Here is a 19807-nt window from a genome sequence, read left to right as displayed (position 1 = left end):
GACGGTGGAATTTCATACTCAATCTCTGTTTGCACACCCCAGCTCACTGCTAGCTACACTCTCAAAAAACAACAAAAAACTGTTCTGGTTCTGTCAGTCCTGGTGTCAACTATCGGTACTCTGGTCTCTCTCTCTCTCTCTCTCTCTCTCTCTCTCTCTCTCTCTCTCTCTCTCTCTCTCTCTCTCTCTCTCTCTCTGAGTGTTTGTGTTTGTGCCCTGGTCCTGTCCCGGTCCTGTCCCGGCCCTGTCCCGGTCCTGTCCCGGTCCTGTCCCGGTCCTGTCCCGGTCCTGTCCGGCAGCCATGCCAGATGCCAGTCTCAAATAAAGGCAGCAGCAGCAGGAGGTTCAGTGTCTTCCTGCTGCTGCAGTCAGACGATGTGACACCCAGCCGCCCACCAGGACGAGGAAATAACACCAAAAGGTTCGTTCCAGAGAGTTACTGCAGGAACTGACCCAGAGGTTAGTCCCCTCTCTGTTAAACAGGTCAGTTACTAGTCTCTCTGGTTAGTCCCCTCTCTGTTAAACAGGTCAGTTACTAGTCTCTCTGGTTAGTTCCCTCTCTGTTAAACAGGTCAGTTACTAGTCTCTCTGGTTAGTTCCCTCTCTGTTAAACAGGTCAGTTACTAGTCTCTCTGGTTAGTCCCCTCTCTGTTAAACAGGTCAGTTACTAGTCTCTCTGGTTAGTCCCCTCTCTGTTAAACAGGTCAGTTACTAGTCTCTCTGGTTAGTCCCCTCTCTGTTAAACAGGTCAGTTACTAGTCTCTCTGGTTAGTCCCCTCTCTGTTAAACAGGTCAGTTACTAGTCTCTCTGGTTAGTTCCCTCTCTGTTAAACAGGTCAGTTGCTAGTCTCTCTGGTTAGTCCCCTCTCTGTTAAACAGGTCAGTTACTAGTCTCTCTGGTTAGTCCCCTCTCTGTTAAACAGGTCAGTTACTAGTCTCTCTGGTTAGTTCCCTCTCTGTTAAACAGGTCAGTTACTAGTCTCTCTGGTTAGTCCCCTCTCTGTTAAACAGGTCAGTTACTAGTCTCTCTGGTTAGTCCCCTCTCTGTTAAACAGGTCAGTTGCTAGTCTCTCTGGTTAGTCCCCTCTCTGTTAAACAGGTCAGTTACTAGTCTCTCTGGTTAGTCCCCTCTCTGTTAAACAGGTCAGTTACTAGTCTCTCTGGTTAGTCCCCTCTCTGTTAAACAGGTCAGTTACTAGTCTCTCTGGTTAGTTCCCTCTCTGTTAAACAGGTCAGTTACTAGTTTCTCTGGTTAGTTCCCTCTCTGTTAAACAGGTCAGTTACTAGTCTCTCTGGTTAGTCCCCTCTCTGTTAAACAGGTCAGTTACTAGTCTCTCTGGTTAGTCCCCTCTCTGTTAAACAGGTCAGTTACTAGTCTCTCTGGTTAGTCCCCTCTCTGTTAAACAGGTCAGTTACTAGTCTCTCTGGTTAGTTCCCTCTCTGTTAAACAGGTCAGTTACTAGTCTCTCTGGTTAGTTCCCTCTCTGTTAAACAGGTCAGTTACTAGTCTCTCTGGTTAGTCCCCTCTCTGTTAAACAGGTCAGTTACTAGTCTCTCTGGTTAGTTCCCTCTCTGTTAAACAGGTCAGTTACTAGTCTCTCTGGTTAGTCCCCTCTCTGTTAAACAGGTCAGTTACTAGTCTCTCTGGTTAGTTCCCTCTCTGTTAAACAGGTCAGTTACTAGTCTCTCTGGTTAGTTCCCTCTCTGTTAAACAGGTCAGTTACTAGTCTCTCTGGTTAGTTCCCTCTCTGTTAAACAGGTCAGTTACTAGTCTCTCTGGTTAGTTCCCTCTCTGTTAAACAGGTCAGTTACTAGTCTCTCTGGTTAGTCCCCTCTCTGTTAAACAGGTCAGTTACTAGTCTCTCTGGTTAGTCCCCTCTCTGTTAAACAGGTCAGTTACTAGTCTCTCTGGTTAGTTCCCTCTCTGTTAAACAGGTCAGTTACTAGTCTCTCTGGTTAGTCCCCTCTCTGTTAAACAGGTCAGTTACTAGTCTCTCTGGTTAGTTCCCTCTCTGTTAAACAGGTCAGTTACTAGTCTCTCTGGTTAGTCCCCTCTCTGTTAAACAGGTCAGTTACTAGTCTCTCTGGTTAGTTCCCTCTCTGTTAAACAGGTCAGTTACTAGTCTCTCTGGTTAGTCCCCTCTCTGTTAAACAGGTCAGTTACTAGTCTCTCTGGTTAGTTCCCTCTCTGTTAAACAGGTCAGTTACTAGTCTCTCTGGTTAGTTCCCTCTCTGTTAAACAGGTCAGTTACTAGTCTCTCTGGTTAGTTCCCTCTCTGTTAAACAGGTCAGTTACTAGTCTCTCTGGTTAGTCCCCTCTCTGTTAAACAGGTCAGTTACTAGTCTCTCTGGTTAGTCCCCTCTCTGTTAAACAGGTCAGTTACTAGTCTCTCTGGTTAGTTCCCTCTCTGTTAAACAGGTCAGTTACTAGTCTCTCTGGTTAGTCCCCTCTCTGTTAAACAGGTCAGTTACTAGTTTCTCTGGTTAGTTCCCTCTCTGTTAAACAGGTCAGTTACTAGTCTCTCTGGTTAGTTCCCTCCTCTCTGACCCTGAGAATTCGGGGTCGTTCAATCTAACGACCCCGACGTGAGACGTGAGAGGACGCTGGCGTTGCTGTGTTCGCCGCTTCTCCGTTCTCTAAAGCTTTTTTAAGCTTTTTAATGCATTTTTTAAGCTTTTCAAGCCCTAGTTTCTTTTTTTTTTGACATTTTGCCTGTCTGTCTTGGCCCGCGCCGGTTTTACTGTTTCTAACTCGGACTTTTAAGTGACTTTTGAAATTTACCTGCTTTATCACTCCTGAGTATCGGCCGCGGCCTGTTGCTCATACCTCCGCTGTCGGCGGTTCCCCTGGAGAAGCAAGCCTGCCCCTCGACGCCGTGCCTATGCTGACGGGTGACACCGTGTCTTCGGGTCCCGTTGTGAGGCTTAGCTGTTTCCCTGGAGGCGCCATCCTCCCCGTCCAGCCATCCGAGCGCCGACTGTGATCAGCTGTTCTCCTGGAATATCCATTCTGGTCACCACCGCCCTCCGGGACTACCTGCCATCGGGCCCTGGGATGGGTCAGCCAGCTGCCTGGATCCATCTTCCTACCCGGCTCGTCCCGACGTTACTTTCCAGCTGGTTTCTGCTCCAGTTCGTGTTTGGGCTAGCAGCGATCACTGGACCAACTAGCGACGAGTTAGCCAGCTTCAGGCTAACTGCACCGGGACCAGGCATGTCTCTGAGATATTCCGCCTCGCAGCTGCTCAAACTCAACAACCTCTCCACTCCATCCTGCATCGGAGCCATCAGACTTCATGGACTCCTTCGACGACCCCGCTATGTCCATCGGAGTGCTCGGAGAAAGTTTGTTTACTTCCAAAGCTGCCCTGCTACGGCTCCATCCCTCTGGGCTCCAGAAACTCGCGGCGCACTCTGCCGACGTCATCCGAGCGCTGGGGCCGATGGGACTTGTAGTCAGAGGCCCGGAGTCGACCACTCAGTCCTGCGGAGCCTGCGGCGACACCGCCCCAGAGATGTTTTAACCCTCCAAATGGCTCTGCTAAATGTGCGGTCTGTATCCAACAAAACTTTTGCGCTAAATGACTTCTTCGTCTCTCGAGGGCTGGATTTCCTGTTTCTGTGTGAGACCTGGCTCTCCTCTGGTGAGAATACTTCGTTTTCTGAGCTCTGCCCACCCAACTGCTGTTTCCTAAATTCTCCCCGAACATCAGGGAGAGGTGGAGGCCTCGCCTCCATCTTCAAGTCGTCTTTTCACTGTCGGCAGATCCCTCAGAATGGCTTTGCTAGCTTCGAACTGCAACTGTTTGAACTAAATCTGAATCCACCTTTTCTGTGTGCAGTGGTCTACCGTCCCCCCAAATTCAACAAGGACTTCATCTCGGACTTCGCTGATTTTCTGTCGGGGCTTGTGGTCAGATATGACAATTTCATTATCTGTGGTGATTTTAATATCCATGTTTGCTGTGTCTCACAGCCTCTGGCCCGGGATTTTCTGAACCTCCTTAACTCATTCAGTCTTGTTCAAGCTGTTGATGGCCCCACCCACGAAAAGGGCCACACTCTTGACCTTGTCCTCGCCCATGGCGTTTCTGTCAATGTTGATGAGATCTGTGCCATGGCTTTCTCTGACCACTCCCCAATTTTGTTTTCTGTTTCAATCGAATGCTCAGGTAGTCTCCATAAGGCCCCCAAACTGGTCTCACGCTCTCTGAACCCATCTACTGCTGAGCAATTTTCTGCCGCCTTCAGTGACTCGTCGGTGTGTAGGCTGCCTTCAGACTCTATAGTCAGAACTCCTGCTGATGAGCTTCTCTCCATGTTCTCCTCAGTCTGCAAATCAATTCTGGACTCCATTGCTCCTCTCAAACCCAAGTGTCCCAAAACTCAGACCACTCCATGGCTAAACGCTACCACGCGTGCCCTCAGACGCATCTGCAGACGCGCTGAGCGCAAATGGAAGAAGGACCGCCTCCTCGTTTCCCTTCAAATCCTCCGCAGTTCCCTGACAGCCTACCATCGAGCTGTGAAATATGCGAAGGCTCAGCACATCTCTAATCTGATTTCCTCTAACTGTCACAAACCTCAGGTTCTCTTTCACACACTGAATTCCCTCATCAACCCCCGTAATGATCCCCCCGTCAGGCCCTCCACTGCCCTCTGTGATAGCTTACAACAATTCTTCATTAGCAAGATCGCCGCACTCAGGCCCCCTACTGGCCCCTTCTCACCCCCCATCCCTCCCCCCCTCCCCCTGTCAGCAACATTCTCACGGTTTGAACCCGCCTCGGTAGCTTCTCTCTCTGCCGTAGTCAGGCACCTGCGGCCTTCCAACTGCCCCTCTGACTGCCTACCTTCGCGCCTTCTCAAGGATCCAACAGTCCTTGACTCAGTTGCCCCCTTCCTCCTCTCAATAGTCAACTGCATCTTGTCCACTGGTTGTGTCCCGCCAGCGTTCAAGCATGCTGTGGTGCACCCTCTATTAAAAAAGCCCAACCTCGACCCCTCCTCCGTTGCAAACTTCAGGCCCATCTCCAAACTGCCCTTCCTCTCCAAAGTCATCGAGCGTGAAGTATACTCCCAGCTGCAACCATTCTTAACAGATAATAACGGCTTTGAAAAATTCCAGTCCGGTTTCAGATCTGGCCACAGCACAGAGACTGCCCTCCTGAGAGTCCTTAACGACCTGCTCTTAGCTACGGACTCAGGTAGCCCTGTGGTCCTGGTGCTTCTCGATCTCACCTCCGCCTTCGATTCAGTGGACCACAGGGTCCTACTGTCTCGCCTCGAACACCTGGGCATCAGAGGTACAGTTCTGGAATTTTTCCGTTCCTACCTGACTGACAGGAGCTTCTCTGTTCAGCTGGGAGACTTCACCTCCTCTGCAGCCCCCCTCTCCTGCGGTGTGCCTCAAGGCTCCATATTAGGCCCCATTCTGTTCATCCTATACATATTGCCCCTAGGAGATATTATAAATAAATATAATATCTCCTTCCACTGCTACGCGGACGACGTTCAGTTGTACCTCCCCTTCAAGGCCGACGACCCTGCTGCTCTCCAGCCTCTGTTTGACTGCATGTCTGACATTAAGGCATGGATGACAGCAAATTTCCTCAACCTCAATGAGGATAAGACTGAGGTTATTGTATTTGGCAAAGCCGCCCCAGCATCTCTCTCCAACGCCCTGGGTACTCTTGCCTTGAAGTCCAAGCCAGCTGTCAGGAATCTTGGTGTGGTCTTCGACAGTTCCTTCAAGTTCGAGCAGCAGATCAGCGCAGTCATCAGAAGAAGTTTTCTCAACCTGAGGACTTTAGCCAAAATTAAAACTTACCTTCCCCAGGCGGGGCTAGAGCAGGCCATTCACGCCTTTGTCACCTCACACCTGGATTATTGCAATAGTCTTTACACCGGTATTGATAAAGCCCAACTCCACCGCCTGCAGCTCGTCCAGAACTCTGCCGCCCGACTCCTCACCTCCACCAAAAAACACGCTCACATCACTCCGGTTCTCGCTTCCCTTCACTGGCTCCCCGTCCGCCACCGCATTGATTTCAAAATTCTTTTAACAGTTTTTAAATCTCTTCATCTCCTCGCCCCTCCCTACCTGACCGATCTTCTCCGCCCCCTCAACTCTTCCAGAGCGTTACGGTCGGCTGACCAACGCCTCCTCTTCATTCCCAGGACCAGGCTAAAAACCAGGGGGGACAGAGCCTTTTCTGTTACTGCCCCGAGGCTGTGGAACTCCCTTCCCCCCCACATCCGTGCGGCCGAGTCTGTGGGAATTTTTAAATCACTGCTGAAGACCCACCTCTTTGCCTTGGCCTTCAGCTAGGTCTTTCCTTGGCGCTCGAGTTTGAGATGTGTTTTAATTTGTTTGTGCTGTTTTGTCTTTTCACCGTTTTTTGTTTGTTTCTTTTCTCTGCACTTGTGTGAAGCACTTTGGCACGGCTAAGCCGCTTGTAAATGTGCTATATAAATAAACTTTTACTTACTTACTTACTTACTTAAACAGGTCAGTTACTAGTCTCTCTGGTTAGTCCCCTCTCTGTTAAACAGGTCAGTTACTAGTCTCTCTGGTTAGTTCCCTCTCTGTTAAACAGGTCAGAGATAATGTGGGGCGGCTCTGGATCAGTGGGGAGTCGTCTGACAGTCAGGAGGTTGTTAGTTCGATTCCTGTCTCTGCATGTCGAAGTGTCCTTGGGCAAGACACTGAACCCCAAATTGCTCCCAGTGGATGGACTGAGCGCCTTGCATGGCAGCCGCCTCTGCCGGTGTGTGAATGTGAGTGTGAGCGGGTAGATGTGATAATGCAGATGAAAAGCGCTATAGAAGTGTCGTCCAGTCACCATTTAATGCCAGTTTCCATCATTTCTGGTTCACAGGTGCAGAGTTTTTTATGAAGGCTGCCTGATGAGGAGGAGCCAGGAGGAGCATTTCGGTGTGTCTCAGTCTCACTGAGTGTGTGTGTGTGTGTGTGTGTGTGTGTGTGTGTGTGTGTGTGTGTGTGTGTGTGTGTGTGAGAGAGACCTGGAAGAAGTCGGCGATGGTGGCCACGTGGCTGGCACAGGCGCACTTCCTGGCATCCGGCACGTCGTCCCCGACCTGAGAAGACACACAAGCGTCACTTCCTGTCTCCTGGTCCCTGGAGCCAAACATCAGAGCTCCTCCAGAGACAGGCAAGACAAGCAGCCACACACACACCACCTGTGTGTGTGTGTGTGTGTGTGAGTGTGAGTGTGAGTGTGAGTGTGAGTGTGTGTGTGTGTGTGTGTGTGTGTGTGTGTGTGTGTGTGTGTGTGTGCGCGTGTGGTTTCAGTCCATTATTAATGACCTTCACATCCAAACTGAGGCTGCAGATTGTTATTATCTGATATATATATTATCTGGTGAGCAGATGACATACTGCAGTTCTGTTGTCCACCAGCAGAGGGTGACATGAGAAAAAATCCTGTCAAACGGCTCAGACTGTCACAGTGGGCAACTTGCCCATACCAGCCCTCAGGCTATGTTAACGTTAGCACATGCTGGCCCTCAAGCTATGTTAACGCTAGCGCATGCTAGCCCCTAGCTATGTTAACGCTAGCACATGCTAGCCCTCAGGCTATGTTAACACTAGCGCATGCTAGCCCTCAGGCTATGTTAACGTTGGCGCATGCTAGCCCTCAGGCTACAGATGCAGCTGTGGCTATCTTCCCATCATGCAGCAGCAGCACACACTGCCGAGAGCATGGCGCTCTCACCCAGTTGATGAGGATGAACCGAGGCAGGGCGGCGTTGGGCTCCTTCAGGCTGCAGAAGCCGTACATCACCCGGCTGCTGTCGAAGGTCAGCGAGATTTCAGGAAGGCCGCCGCCTGCAACAGGAGAACACAACCGCCATTCAGCGCGAATACCTTACCACAGCGACGGTCACTCAGCAACAAACTGACAGTGGACCATTAACACACAGAGGTAACCGCTAACACACTGACAGTTAACCGCTAACACACAGAGGTAACCGCTAACACACTGAGGCAACTGCTAACACACAGAGGTAACCGCTAAACACACAGAGGTAACCGCTAACACACTGAGGTAACTGCTAACACACAGAGGTACCCGCTAACACACTGAGGCAACTGCTAACACACAGAGGTAACCGCTAACACACTGACAGTTAACCGCTAACACACAGAGGTAAAAGCTAACACACTGAGGTAACTGCTAACACACAGAGGTAACCGCTAACACACTGACATTTAACCGCTAACACACAGAGGTAACCGCTAAACACACAGAGGTAACCGCTAACACACAGAGGCAACCGCTAACACACTGAGGCAACTGCTAACACACAGAGGTAACCGCTAAACACACAGAGGTAACCGCTAACACACAGAGGTAACTGCTAACACACTGAGGTAACTGCTAACACACAGAGGTAACCGCTAACACACAGAGGTAACCGCTAACACACTGAGGCAACTGCTAACACACAGAGGTAACCGCTAAACACACAGAGGTAACCGCTAACACACTGAGGTAACTGCTAACACACTGAGGTAACTGCTAACACACAGAGGTAACCGCTAACACACTGACAGTTAACCGCTAACACACAGAGGTAAAAGCTAACACACTGAGGTAACCGCTAACACACAGACGTAACCGCTAACACACTGACAGTTAACCGTTAACACACAGAGGTAACCGTTAACACACTGATAGTTAACCGCTAACACACAGAGGTAACCGCTAACACACAGAGGTAACCGCTAACACACAGACAGTTAACCGCTAACACACAGAGGTAACCGCTAACACACAGAGGTAACTGCTAACACACAGAGGTAACCGCTAACACACTGAGGTAACTGCTAACACACAGACGTAACCGCTAACACACTGACAGTTAACCGTTAACACACAGAGGTAACCGCTAACACACAGAGGTAACTGCTAACACACTGACAGTTAACTGTTAACACACAGAGTTAACTGTTAACACACTGACAGTTATCCGCTAACACACAGAGGTAACTGTTAACACACAGAGGTAACTGCTAACACACTGACAGTTAACTGTTAACACACAGAGTTAACCGTTAACACACAGAGGTAACTGTTAACACACAGAGGTAACCGTTAACACACTGACAGTTAACCGTTAACACACAGAGGTAACCGCTAACACACAGAGGTAACCGCTAACACACTGACAGTTAACTGTTAACACACAGAGTTAACCGTTAACACACTGACAGTTAACCGCTAACACACAGAGGTAACCGCTAACACACTGAGGTAACTGCTAACACACAGAGGTAACCGCTAACACACTGACAGTTAACCGCTAACACACAGAGGTAACCGCTAACACACTGAGGTAACTGCTAACACACAGAGGTAACCGCTAACACACTGACAGTTAACCGCTAACACACAGAGGTAACCGCTAACACACTGAGGTAACTGCTAACACACAGAGGTAACCGCTAACACACTGACAGTTAACTGTTAGCACACAGAGTTAACCGTTAACACACTAACAGTTAACCGTTAACACACAGAGGTAACTGCTAACACACTGACAGTTAACTGTTAACACACAGAGTTAACCGTTAACACACTAACAGTTAACCGTTAACACACAGAGGTAACTGCTAACACACTGACAGTTAACCGTTAACACACAGAGGTAACTGTTAACACACAGAGTTAACCGTTAACACACTAACAGTTAACCGTTAACACACAGAGGTAACTGCTAACACACTGACAGTTAACCGCTAACACACAGAGGTAACCGCTAACACACTGACAGTTAACCGCTAACACACAGAGGTAACCGCTAACACACAGAGGTAACTGCTAACACACAGAGGTAACCGCTAACACACTGAGATAACTGCTAACACACAGAGGTAACCGTTAACACACTGACAGTTAACCGTTAACACACAGGTAACCGTTCACTCACTGACAGTTAACCGTTAACACACAGAGGTAACCAATAACACACAGAGGTAACTGCTAACACACTGAGATAACTGCTAACACACAGAGGTAACCGTTAACACACTGACAGTTAACCGTTAACACACAGGTAACCGTTCACTCACTGACAGTTAACCGTTAACACACAGAGGTAACCGTTAACACACTGACAGTTAACCGTTAACACACAGAGGTAACCGCTAACACACTGAGGTAACCGCTAACACACTGACAGTTAACCGTTAACACACAGAGGTAACCGTTAACACACTGACAGGTAACCGTTAACACACAGAGGTAACCGTTAACCATGTTAATTGGAGGATTGTCGTGTCTTTGGTCTCTCCCTTATCTACACTCTCCTTTGCTGGCTTGTCCACTTGTTTGTGTCCTTCTGTCTCTGTCTGTCTTCCTGTCTTTCTGTCCCCCCATCAGCTCCAGCAGTGTCCTGCAGCAGGACTCTAAGCAATAAAGTGAGAAACCAAGTTATCAAGAGCAGCTTTACACTGATGAGCTCCTCTTGGAAGAACAAGTCAGTCTGGAGCAGAACAGCAGCAGAACGAAGGTTCTGCTGCTTCCAGGCTGCACAGGACCACATACAAAAAAAAAAAAAAAATCATTAGCACTGTTTATTCTGTTCCAATGATCTTTAGAATTAGCATTAGCATCATTTAATTCTCCTTGTTATCTTTAAAATCACTTTCTTGGACTGACTAGCAACTAGTTGCCAGTTACTGATTGCTAGCTAATGTTCAGTTGCGGATGACAGCAGAGTGACTCCACTTTACTGTGAAGGAGTGAACAGGAAGTCAGCTCCACTTTACTGTGAAGGAGTGAACAGGAAGTCAGCTCCACTTTACTCTGAAGTTGTAAACAGGAAGTCAGCTCCACATTACTCTGAAGGACTAAACAGGAAGTCAGCTCCACTTTACTGTGAAGGAGTAAACAGGAAGTCAGCTCCACTTAACTCTGAGGGAGTAAACAGGAAGTGGGCTTTCCTTTTACTCCACCTTACACTTGTGACAGGGTTCCTTCCAGGAAACGTCTATAAAAATAATAATAATAATAATACGGTGGAGTCCAGGTTGACTGAAATATCAAATGATTTTATTTTCATTCAATCATTTTCTGCCGCTTTATCCCTTTCGGGGTGGCGGGTGGCTGGAGCCGATCCCAGCTGCTGTGGACGAAGGCGGGGTCACCCTGGAGAGGTCGCCAGTCTGTCGCAGGGCTGACATATATAGACAAACAACCATTCACACATTCATACCTAGGGGCAATTTAGGGTGATCAATTAACCTAGCATGCATGTTTTTGGACCGTGGGAGGAAGCCGGAGTACCCGGAGGGAACCCACGCACACACGGGGAGAACATGCAAACTCCACACAGAAAGGCCTGAGCCCTATCCGGGATTTGAACCGAGGACCTTCTTGCTGTGGTTTGTGATTTGTGATTTTTTTTTTCACTGCTGCAAAATCCCAGAGACGAAACAAGAAATATTTGAAGAGTTGAAAATGAAAAATGACACAAAAGAAATGATTTACAGGTAGTTGAGGCACAACTCCACGACAGAACCGTGTGTGACCACTGCAGATCAGGATCCAGGTCTGGTCGGAACTCTGCTCTAGAACCTTCCTCCAGACAGCAGAACGTCAACAAGACAGTCATCTTTTCATCATCTCCAAATCTGTCTCACTCTTTCCTTTATCACAACTCTCCAACAGACACTTCCTCCACGACTCGAGCCAGCCAACTGTCTGATAAGCCCCTCCCACTGGGCGTGGCCACCAAACATAACACATTCCCAAAAGACATGTTTGTCAACAAACTGAAATGTACATGACACAGACGTGAAACACACACACACACACACACACACACACACACACACACACACACACACACACACACACACACACACACACACACACACACACTCCAGGGAGGCTGTTTTCCCTCCCAGCGCCCCGAAGAGGCCGAGTGTGTAGGAGCACCTCTGTCTGACTGCAGCGAGGACAGCATGGTACGGAGAGTGTGTGTTGTCTGGAGAGTGTGTGTTGTCTGGAGAGTGTGTGTTGTCTGGAGAGTGTATGTTGTCCGGAGAGTGTGTGTTGTCTGGAGAGTGTGTGTTGTCTGGAGAGTGTGTGTTGTCTGGAGAGTGTGTGTTGTCTGGAGAGTGTGTGTTGTCTGGAGAGTGTATGTTGTCCGGAGAGTGTGTGTTGTCTGGAGAGTGTGTGTTGTCTGGAGAGTGTGTGTTGTCTGGAGAGTGTATGTTGTCCGGAGAGTGTATGTTGTCCGGAGAGTGTGTGTTGTCTGGAGAGTGTGTGTTGTCTGGAGAGTGTATGTTGTCCGGAGAGTGTGTGTTGTCTGGAGAGTGTATGTTGTCCGGAGAGTGTGTGTTGTCTGGAGAGTGTGTGTTGTCCGGAGAGTGTGTGTTGTCCGGAGAGTGTATGTTGTCCGGAGAGTGTATGTTGTCCGGAGAGTGTGTGTTGTCTGGAGAGTGTGTGTTGTCCAGAGAGTGTGTGTTGTCCGGAGAGTGTGTGTCGTCTGAACGGAGAACATATGAGAGCTGACGTGAAGGAGCAGAACCCTCAACTGAACTACAGAACTGTTCTCTGGGAGCCATGGGGAGGTTCTGTGAGGGGAGTCCAGAACCAGGAAGTGGCAAATAGTCCGTGTGTGTGTGTGTGTGTGTGTGTGTGTGTGTGTGTGTGTGTGTGTGTGTGTGTGTGTGTGTTGTCAGAGTGAGTGATGAGCTGCTCCTTCACAATGCTGTTGTAGTAACTAGGAAGTCAACTCCACTTTACTCTGAAAGGGTGAACAGGAAGTGGGCTGGAGAAAGACATGGGCTGTGTTGGAAACCGCATACTGCCTTCTGCATACTTCCATACCCATACTGTCCATACTGCATACTCAGTCCATCAGACAGTATGCAAAGCGTTTACACTACAGCATACTACATAATAACCCACAATGCATTGCACTCCTCCCCGAGCCGAAATCGACCTGCTGAAGCTGATTTCACTTCAGCTCTAAACTCTTCAAACGTAGAACTTTTTTCAGATTTTTTTTAAATGAGGCGACAGGTGGCGGTCCAGAGCGAGTGTGGCGTTTGTTTGTCTGAATATCAGCCGTTTAGGATTTTGTTTGGACGAATTCGCCGAAATGTGAGTGAGCAACGAAATGTGAGTGAGCAACGCACTTCCGGTTATTTTCTCAAAAATAAAGCCCCCTTCCCCTTTCTCATGCAAAAACACCTCAGTGATAAATCTGAGCTTTTACTTTGAAAACAAGAAGCCAAGCTTTCAGCGATACGTCTGGCTTAACGTCGCCGTTCGGACCGGTGTCCCGTTAACGGAATTGGACCAGTGACGACGCCTTACCCACCGAGAGTTTTTTCAGCTCCTCAACAAAGATCGACTCGCCGTCTTCGGTACAACATGGTCGCTTTCAGCAGGGACTCAGTGTCAGATGTGTTTTTTTGTTTCATTTTTTTTTTTTTTTAACTATTTTTAATCAGCGTCAATCCAATCAGAAATCTCTAACAGAACATCCCGCCTGGCTCAAACTCTGGAGGGGAAATCCTGTCTGAGCCATACTCAGCTTGGTAGATGTTCATCAGCAACAAACAGTCACTGTCAACTGAACAAAGTTTATTCAAATAAATAATCCATCATGCTGCTGCTGCTCCGTGCTCATCGGCTCCCGCTCTCCCGCTGTCCGTCGCGTTGCATCTTGGGTAATTTCAGTATGAGTAGTGAACACACGATGTCTACTCAACATTTCTGGTGAATGCAGTATGCGTCCGCGAACTTCTCGCATACTCAAAATGGCATACTGCCAGTGTAGACGCTCTGCATACTCAGTAAGTCAGTATGAGGAGCAGGTCAGTACGCGCTTCCCAACAGCCTCAGTCTGGACAGGAAACGTACCTCCGGACGACGCCAGCGTCAAATCATCACTGTCATCTTCATATGTGTACAAGGCCCTGGGAGAACAAAGCAGAGTGTTAGTCACAAAACACACACACACACACACACACACACACACACACACACACACACACACAAGCACAAACACACACACACACACACACACACACACACACACACACACACACACACACACACACACACACACACACACACACACCTCGGCCCACAGATTAGCATGTGAGCAGCTTGGGTCACCATAAGAAGTGTTTCCTTCCTCGCCAAGCAGTATCCACCCACTGCATTATATAAACACACACACACACACACACACACACACACACACACACACACACACACACACACACACACACACAGAGTTGACCTCAGTGCATCAGACTTTAAGTGGCAGACTGAACCTGAACCTTGAACCCTGCAGAGTGAGAAGCAGCTGAATCAGACTGAAGTGACTCATCAGCAGAAAACAGGCTGATATTCAGAGAAGAAGAGATTCATGATTCACTCCTTCATGATTCACTCCTTCATGATTCACTCCTTCATGATTCACTCCTCCAACCTGGAAGATCAGTGATGGACTGAGGAGGAGGGGGAGGGGAAGAACCTTTGGGATGGATGGATGGATGGATGGATGGATGGATGGATGGATGCTGACAGGAAGGATGGATGGATGCTGACTGGATGATGGATGGATGCTGACAGGATGGATGGATGGATGCTGATTGGATGATGGATGGATGGATGGATGGATGATAATCAGCTGGTTGACCCTTGAACTCTGACATTCTGAGGTTCAGAGGGCTGTGCTGCCTTCACAGGTGGAGATAAAGCTGGTAAATTCCAGTGCCGGGTCAGAACACAGAGCTTCAGTCTGCCCACGGAGGCGGAGCCGGCTCCACCCGCTCCACCCGCTCCACCAGCTCCACCAGCTCCACCGGCTCCACCCGATCCACCGGCTCCACCTGCTCCACCCGATCCACCGGCTCCACCCGATCCACCGGCTCCACCCGATCCACCAGCTCCACCGGCTCCACCGGCTCCACCCGATCCACCGGCTCCACCCGATCCACCAGCTCCACCGGCTCCACCGGCTCCACCGGCTCCACCCGCTCCACCAGCTCCACCCGATCCACCGGCTCCACCCGATCCACCAGCTCCACCGGCTCCACCGGCTCCACCGGCTCCACCGGCTCCACCCGCTCCACCAGCTCCACCCGCTCCACCAGCTCCACCCGATCCACCGGCTCCACCCGATCCACCAGCTCCACCGGCTCCACCGGCTCCACCCGCTCCACCAGCTCCACCGGCTCCACCCGATCCACCGGCTCCACCTGCTCCACCCGATCCACCGGCTCCACCCGATCCACCGGCTCCACCCGCTCCACCAGCTCCACCCGCTCCACCAGCTCCACCCGCTCCACCCGCTCCACCGGCTCCACCCGCTCCACCAGCTCCACCGGCTCCACCCGATCCACCGGCTCCACCTGCTCCACCCGATCCACCGGCTCCACCCGATCCACCGGCTCCACCCGCTCCACCAGCTCCACCCGCTCCACCAGCTCCACCCGCTCCACCCGCTCCACCGGCTCCACCCGCTCCACCAGCTCCACCCGCTCCACCAGCTCCACCGGCTCCACCCGCTCCACCAGCTCCACCCGCTCCACCAGCTCCACCCGCTCCACCAGCTCCACCCGATCCACCAGCTCCACCCGATCCACCGGCTCCACCGGCTCCACCCGATCCACCGGCTCCACCGGCTCCACCCGATCCACCGGCTCCACCGGCTCCACCCGATCCACCGGCTCCACCGGCTCCACCCGATCCACCAGCTCCACCCGATCCACCGGCTCCACCCGCTCCACCTGCTCCACGCCGCTCCACGCCGCTCCACGCCGCTCCACGCCGCTCCACGCCGCTCCACGCCGCTGCGCACCGCTCCACGCCGCTCCACGCCGCTCCACGCCGCTGCGCACCGCTCCATGCTGCTCCACGCCGCTGCGCACCGCTCCACACCGCTCCACGCCGCTGCGCACCGCTCCACGCCGCTCCACGCCGCTCCACGCCGCTCCACGCCGCTCCACGCCGCTGCGCACCGCTCCATGCTGCTCCACGCCGCTCCACGCCGCTGCGCACCGCTCCACACCGCTCCACGCCGCTCCACGCCGCTCCACGCCGCTCCACGCCGCTCCACGCCGCTGCGCACCGCTCCACGCCGCTCCACGCCGCTCCACGCCGCTCCACGCCGCTCCACGCCGCTCCACCGCCCTACACTGCATGTAAGCACCGTGCCGCACCACGCCGCGTGCCACAACATTCCCCGCGCGCCGCGCCGCTCCGATAACCCCGCTCACTGTGGCGGTGGGCCTGGAGCAGGGCCCGAGGCCTGAAACAGGGTCCAGACGTCTGTGTTTTGGTTCTCGGGGTCACCTGGGGGAACATCGGAAAAGGTTCCCCAAGTTCTGTGTTGCTGTTAAACAAAGACTTCCTGTGTGAGACCGTCCTCTGCATTGTCCCTGTGTCTCCATGACGACCGAGCGGGACGATAGTGACGCCCCGACGAGCAGCACGGTGACGCGTCCTGCTGCAGGAGAACCGCTTCTGTCATGTTCCTGAGCGAATCTCGGGTTCCACAGAATGACTGACGCACCGTCCCTCCGGGCGGTCCTGTCCCGGGGTCTCCAGGGGGTCTTGGCGGTCCTCTCCAGGGGTTCTTGGTGGTCCTCTCCAGGGGGTCTTGGTGGTCCTCTCCAGGGGGTCTTGGTGGTCCTCTCCAGGGGTTCTTGGTGGTCCTCTCCAGGGGTTCCTGGTGGTCCTCTCCAGGGGTTCTTGGCGGTCCTCTCCAGGGGTTCTTGGTGGTCCTCTCCAGGGGTTCTTGGTGGTCCTCTCCAGGGGGTCTTGGTGGTCCTCTCCAGGGGGTCTTGGTGGTCCTCTCCAGGGGTTCTTGGTGGTCCTCTCCAGGGGGTCTTGGTGGTCCTCTCCAGGGGTTCTTGGTGGTCCTCTCCAGGGGGTCTTGGTGGTCCTCTCCAGGGGTTCTTGGTGGTCCTCTCCAGGGGTTCTTGGTGGTCCTCTCCAGGGGGTCTTGGTGGTCCTCTCCAGGGGTCCTTGGCGGTCCTCTCCAGGGGTTCCTTGTGGTCTTGACATGAACCATGCTCGTCCAGGTCACCGGGGCTGTCCTCCCATAATAGGAAGGTTGTTCGTCCAATTCCCCATCTTGCCCTGTCCGTGTACTGAAGTGTCCTTGAGCAAAATCTGGACCAACCTCACCCTGCTCCCAGTGGCTCTCCAGGCTCTTCTGGACCCAGACCTTGCTGGTCTTCCTCCAGGAAGCTAAAACCTCCAGCAAGTCCCTCCTGCTACTGTCAAACCGGGTCCCAGCAGTCGTCCCCTCCAGGCCTCCTGCCTCTGGGTCTGAGGTGGATCTGTTCCTGTGCGGAGCGGGATCTGGTAGTCCTCTCAGCAGGGTGGATCTGGACCATGCGGGTCCAGGTGTCTGTGTCATCAAGACAGCTGGACGACGTCGTCTGCTGGGACGTCTGGAGACACCAGGAAGACGAGAAGAAAGAGGACTACGATGAGGACACGGACAAAGACAGGGACTGGGATGTGGACTGGGATGTGGACTGGGATGAGAAGAGGGACCAGGATGAGGAGCAGAATGAGGACTGGGATAAGGACAAGGATGAGGACATCGAGTCCTTCATGTCCTCCTAGTGGCTGCTGGCAGTCCCTCAGCAGCTCAGAGTCGGAGTCAGTCTGTCAAGGTAACACGGACCCTGCTCAGTCCTGCTCGGTCCTGCTCGGTCCTGCTCGGTCCTGCTCGGTCCTGCTCGGTCCTGCTCGGTCCTGCTCGGTCCTGGCCAGTCCTGCTCGGTCCTGCTCGGTCCTGCTCGGTCCTGGTCGGTCCTGCTCGGTCCTGCTCGATCCTGGTCGGTCCTGCTCAGTCCTGCTCGGTCCTGGTCGGTCCTGCTCGGTCCTGGCCAGTCCTGCTCGGTCCTGCTCGGTCCTGCTCGGTCCTGGTCAGTCCTGCTCGGTCCTGCTCGGTCCTGGCCAGTCCTGCTCGGTCCTGCTCGGTCCTGGTCAGTCCTGCTCGGTCCTGCTCGGTCCTGCTCGATCCTGGTCGGTCCTGCTCAGTCCTGCTCGGTCCTGGTCGGTCCTGCTCGGTCCTGGCCAGTCCTGCTCGGTCCTGCTCGGTCCTGCTCGGTCCTGGTCAGTCCTGCTCGGTCCTGCTCGGTCCTGCTCAGTCCTGGTCAGTCCTGCTCGGTCCTGGTCGGTCCTGGTCGGTCCTGCTCGGTCCTGCTCGGTCCTGGCCAGTCCTGCTCGATCCTGGTCGGTCCTGCTCAGTCCTGCTCGGTCCTGGTCGGTCCTGCTCGGTCCTGCTCGGTCCTGCTCGGTCCTGGCCAGTCCTGCTCGATCCTGGTCGGTCCTGCTCAGTCCTGCTCAGTCCTGCTCGGTCCTGCTCGGTCCTGGTCAGTCCTGCTCGGTCCTGCTCGGTCCTGCTCGGTCCTGGTCGGTCCTGCTCGGTCCTGCTCGGTCCCAGTTAGTAAATGGAGCAGCTGCTTTTCCTCCTCTTTCCTGACGATGGAACGCGGCGTTTCCACGGCTCTTTCCCAGCATGCCCAGCGTAACGTGGGAGTTTTATTTATCGGACGCTGAGATGAAAGGAAGAGAGGAATCAGGAACGAGAAGAGGTTCCTGGAGAGCTGTTACGTAACGTCACCACAGAGGTGGAAACGCTTCACAAAACGCCGTCAGGAAGCAGAACGGCTCCGCTCCATCCACTGCCTCTTCTGGGAGAACGTTCAGCAGAACGTCCGCTCAGCTCAACAAAACGCTCTACAAAGCAAGAACACACATTTTTCACATCACTGATTTCTCTGGGGAGAAATTCAGCGAAGAGCTTCTCAGTTAGAGTCTTCAAGCTGGTTTCACAGAGTCCACAGACTGGTTCTGGTCCGGAAGCCTAAAGGCATCGGACCCCCGGGTGGGGAACTGTTCCTGGGACCTTTAGGAGGGTCTGGTCTGAAGACTGAAGGGTTCACTGAGAGGAGGTTCTAGGTAGGAGAACTACAAGTCTGTGAAGGACCGAGAGGCCCTCACCATGGGGGGCCTCACAGCTCGGAACATCAGAACCAAGATTTTAAAATCAATATGAGACTCTTGACAGGAAGCCTATGAAGACTAGAAAGAACAGGGTCATGAGGGACGTTCCAGACAGAACAGGGTCATGAGGGACGTTCTAGACAGAACAGGGTCATGAGGGACGTTCCAGACAGAACAGGGTCATGAGGGACGTTCCAGACAGAACAGGGTCATGTGGGTGTTCTAGGTACTGCTGTCGGTAGTCTTGCTGTACGGTTTGCAGTTTGTTCAGAACAGTTGAAACAAGTGTTGAAATGAGGAAACAGAGACGGGAATCACTGATGAAAAGAAACACGGAGCAGCTGAGGAGGAACGAGCAGCCGGCACAAGATGGCGGCTCTGGAAACACCTGGTTCACCTGGTGGCTCGACGCACCGGGACGGGACACCCGGACGCCCCTGGAGCCCTGACGAATGAACAACGATTATTGTGAACTGGGATGACGTCCACATAGATGACCGACACCACGCCTCCCAGCGCCAGGCGCCGTGGGCGGGCCCTCGGTGGTGCCTCAGCCGTGGAAAGGGGCGCTAGTCAGGTGCATGTCCCCAAATGTCATTAGACGTCAACCAGACGCTAACCGGCGGCGGTGCGACGGATCCCAGTGGAACGTTAGCGTTAGCCCCCGAAGACCGGGGTCCTGCAGGTCCTGAGGACAGCTTCGTCCCCAGGAGACGCCCAGGATGTCCCCAGGATGTCCCGGTACAGACAACGTCGTGATCCATTCAAGTAAATCAACACTC

General features: G+C 52.5%; 1 protein-coding gene across 1 annotated transcript in view; it reads right to left on the bottom strand.

The window, feature by feature from the left end:
- The window catches only part of dbn1 (drebrin 1), a 53954-nt gene extending 36888 nt beyond the window's left edge, over positions 1-17066 (bottom strand). The window contains exons 1-4 of the mRNA XM_030101278.1: positions 16573-17066; positions 13908-13963; positions 7740-7852; positions 7031-7101 (exon numbers count right to left, since the gene is read on the bottom strand). Coding sequence (XP_029957138.1) covers positions 7031-7101; positions 7740-7852; positions 13908-13963; positions 16573-17066 — 734 coding nt within the window. The remainder of the gene's footprint in view (positions 1-7030; positions 7102-7739; positions 7853-13907; positions 13964-16572) is intronic.
- Between the last annotated feature and the right edge of the window lie 2741 nt (positions 17067-19807).

The sequence above is a fragment of the Salarias fasciatus genome, chromosome 10 (genome assembly GCF_902148845.1).
Source record: "Salarias fasciatus chromosome 10, fSalaFa1.1, whole genome shotgun sequence".
Taxonomy (NCBI): domain Eukaryota; kingdom Metazoa; phylum Chordata; class Actinopteri; order Blenniiformes; family Blenniidae; genus Salarias; species Salarias fasciatus.
This window is presented reverse-complemented; position numbering and strand designations above follow the sequence as displayed.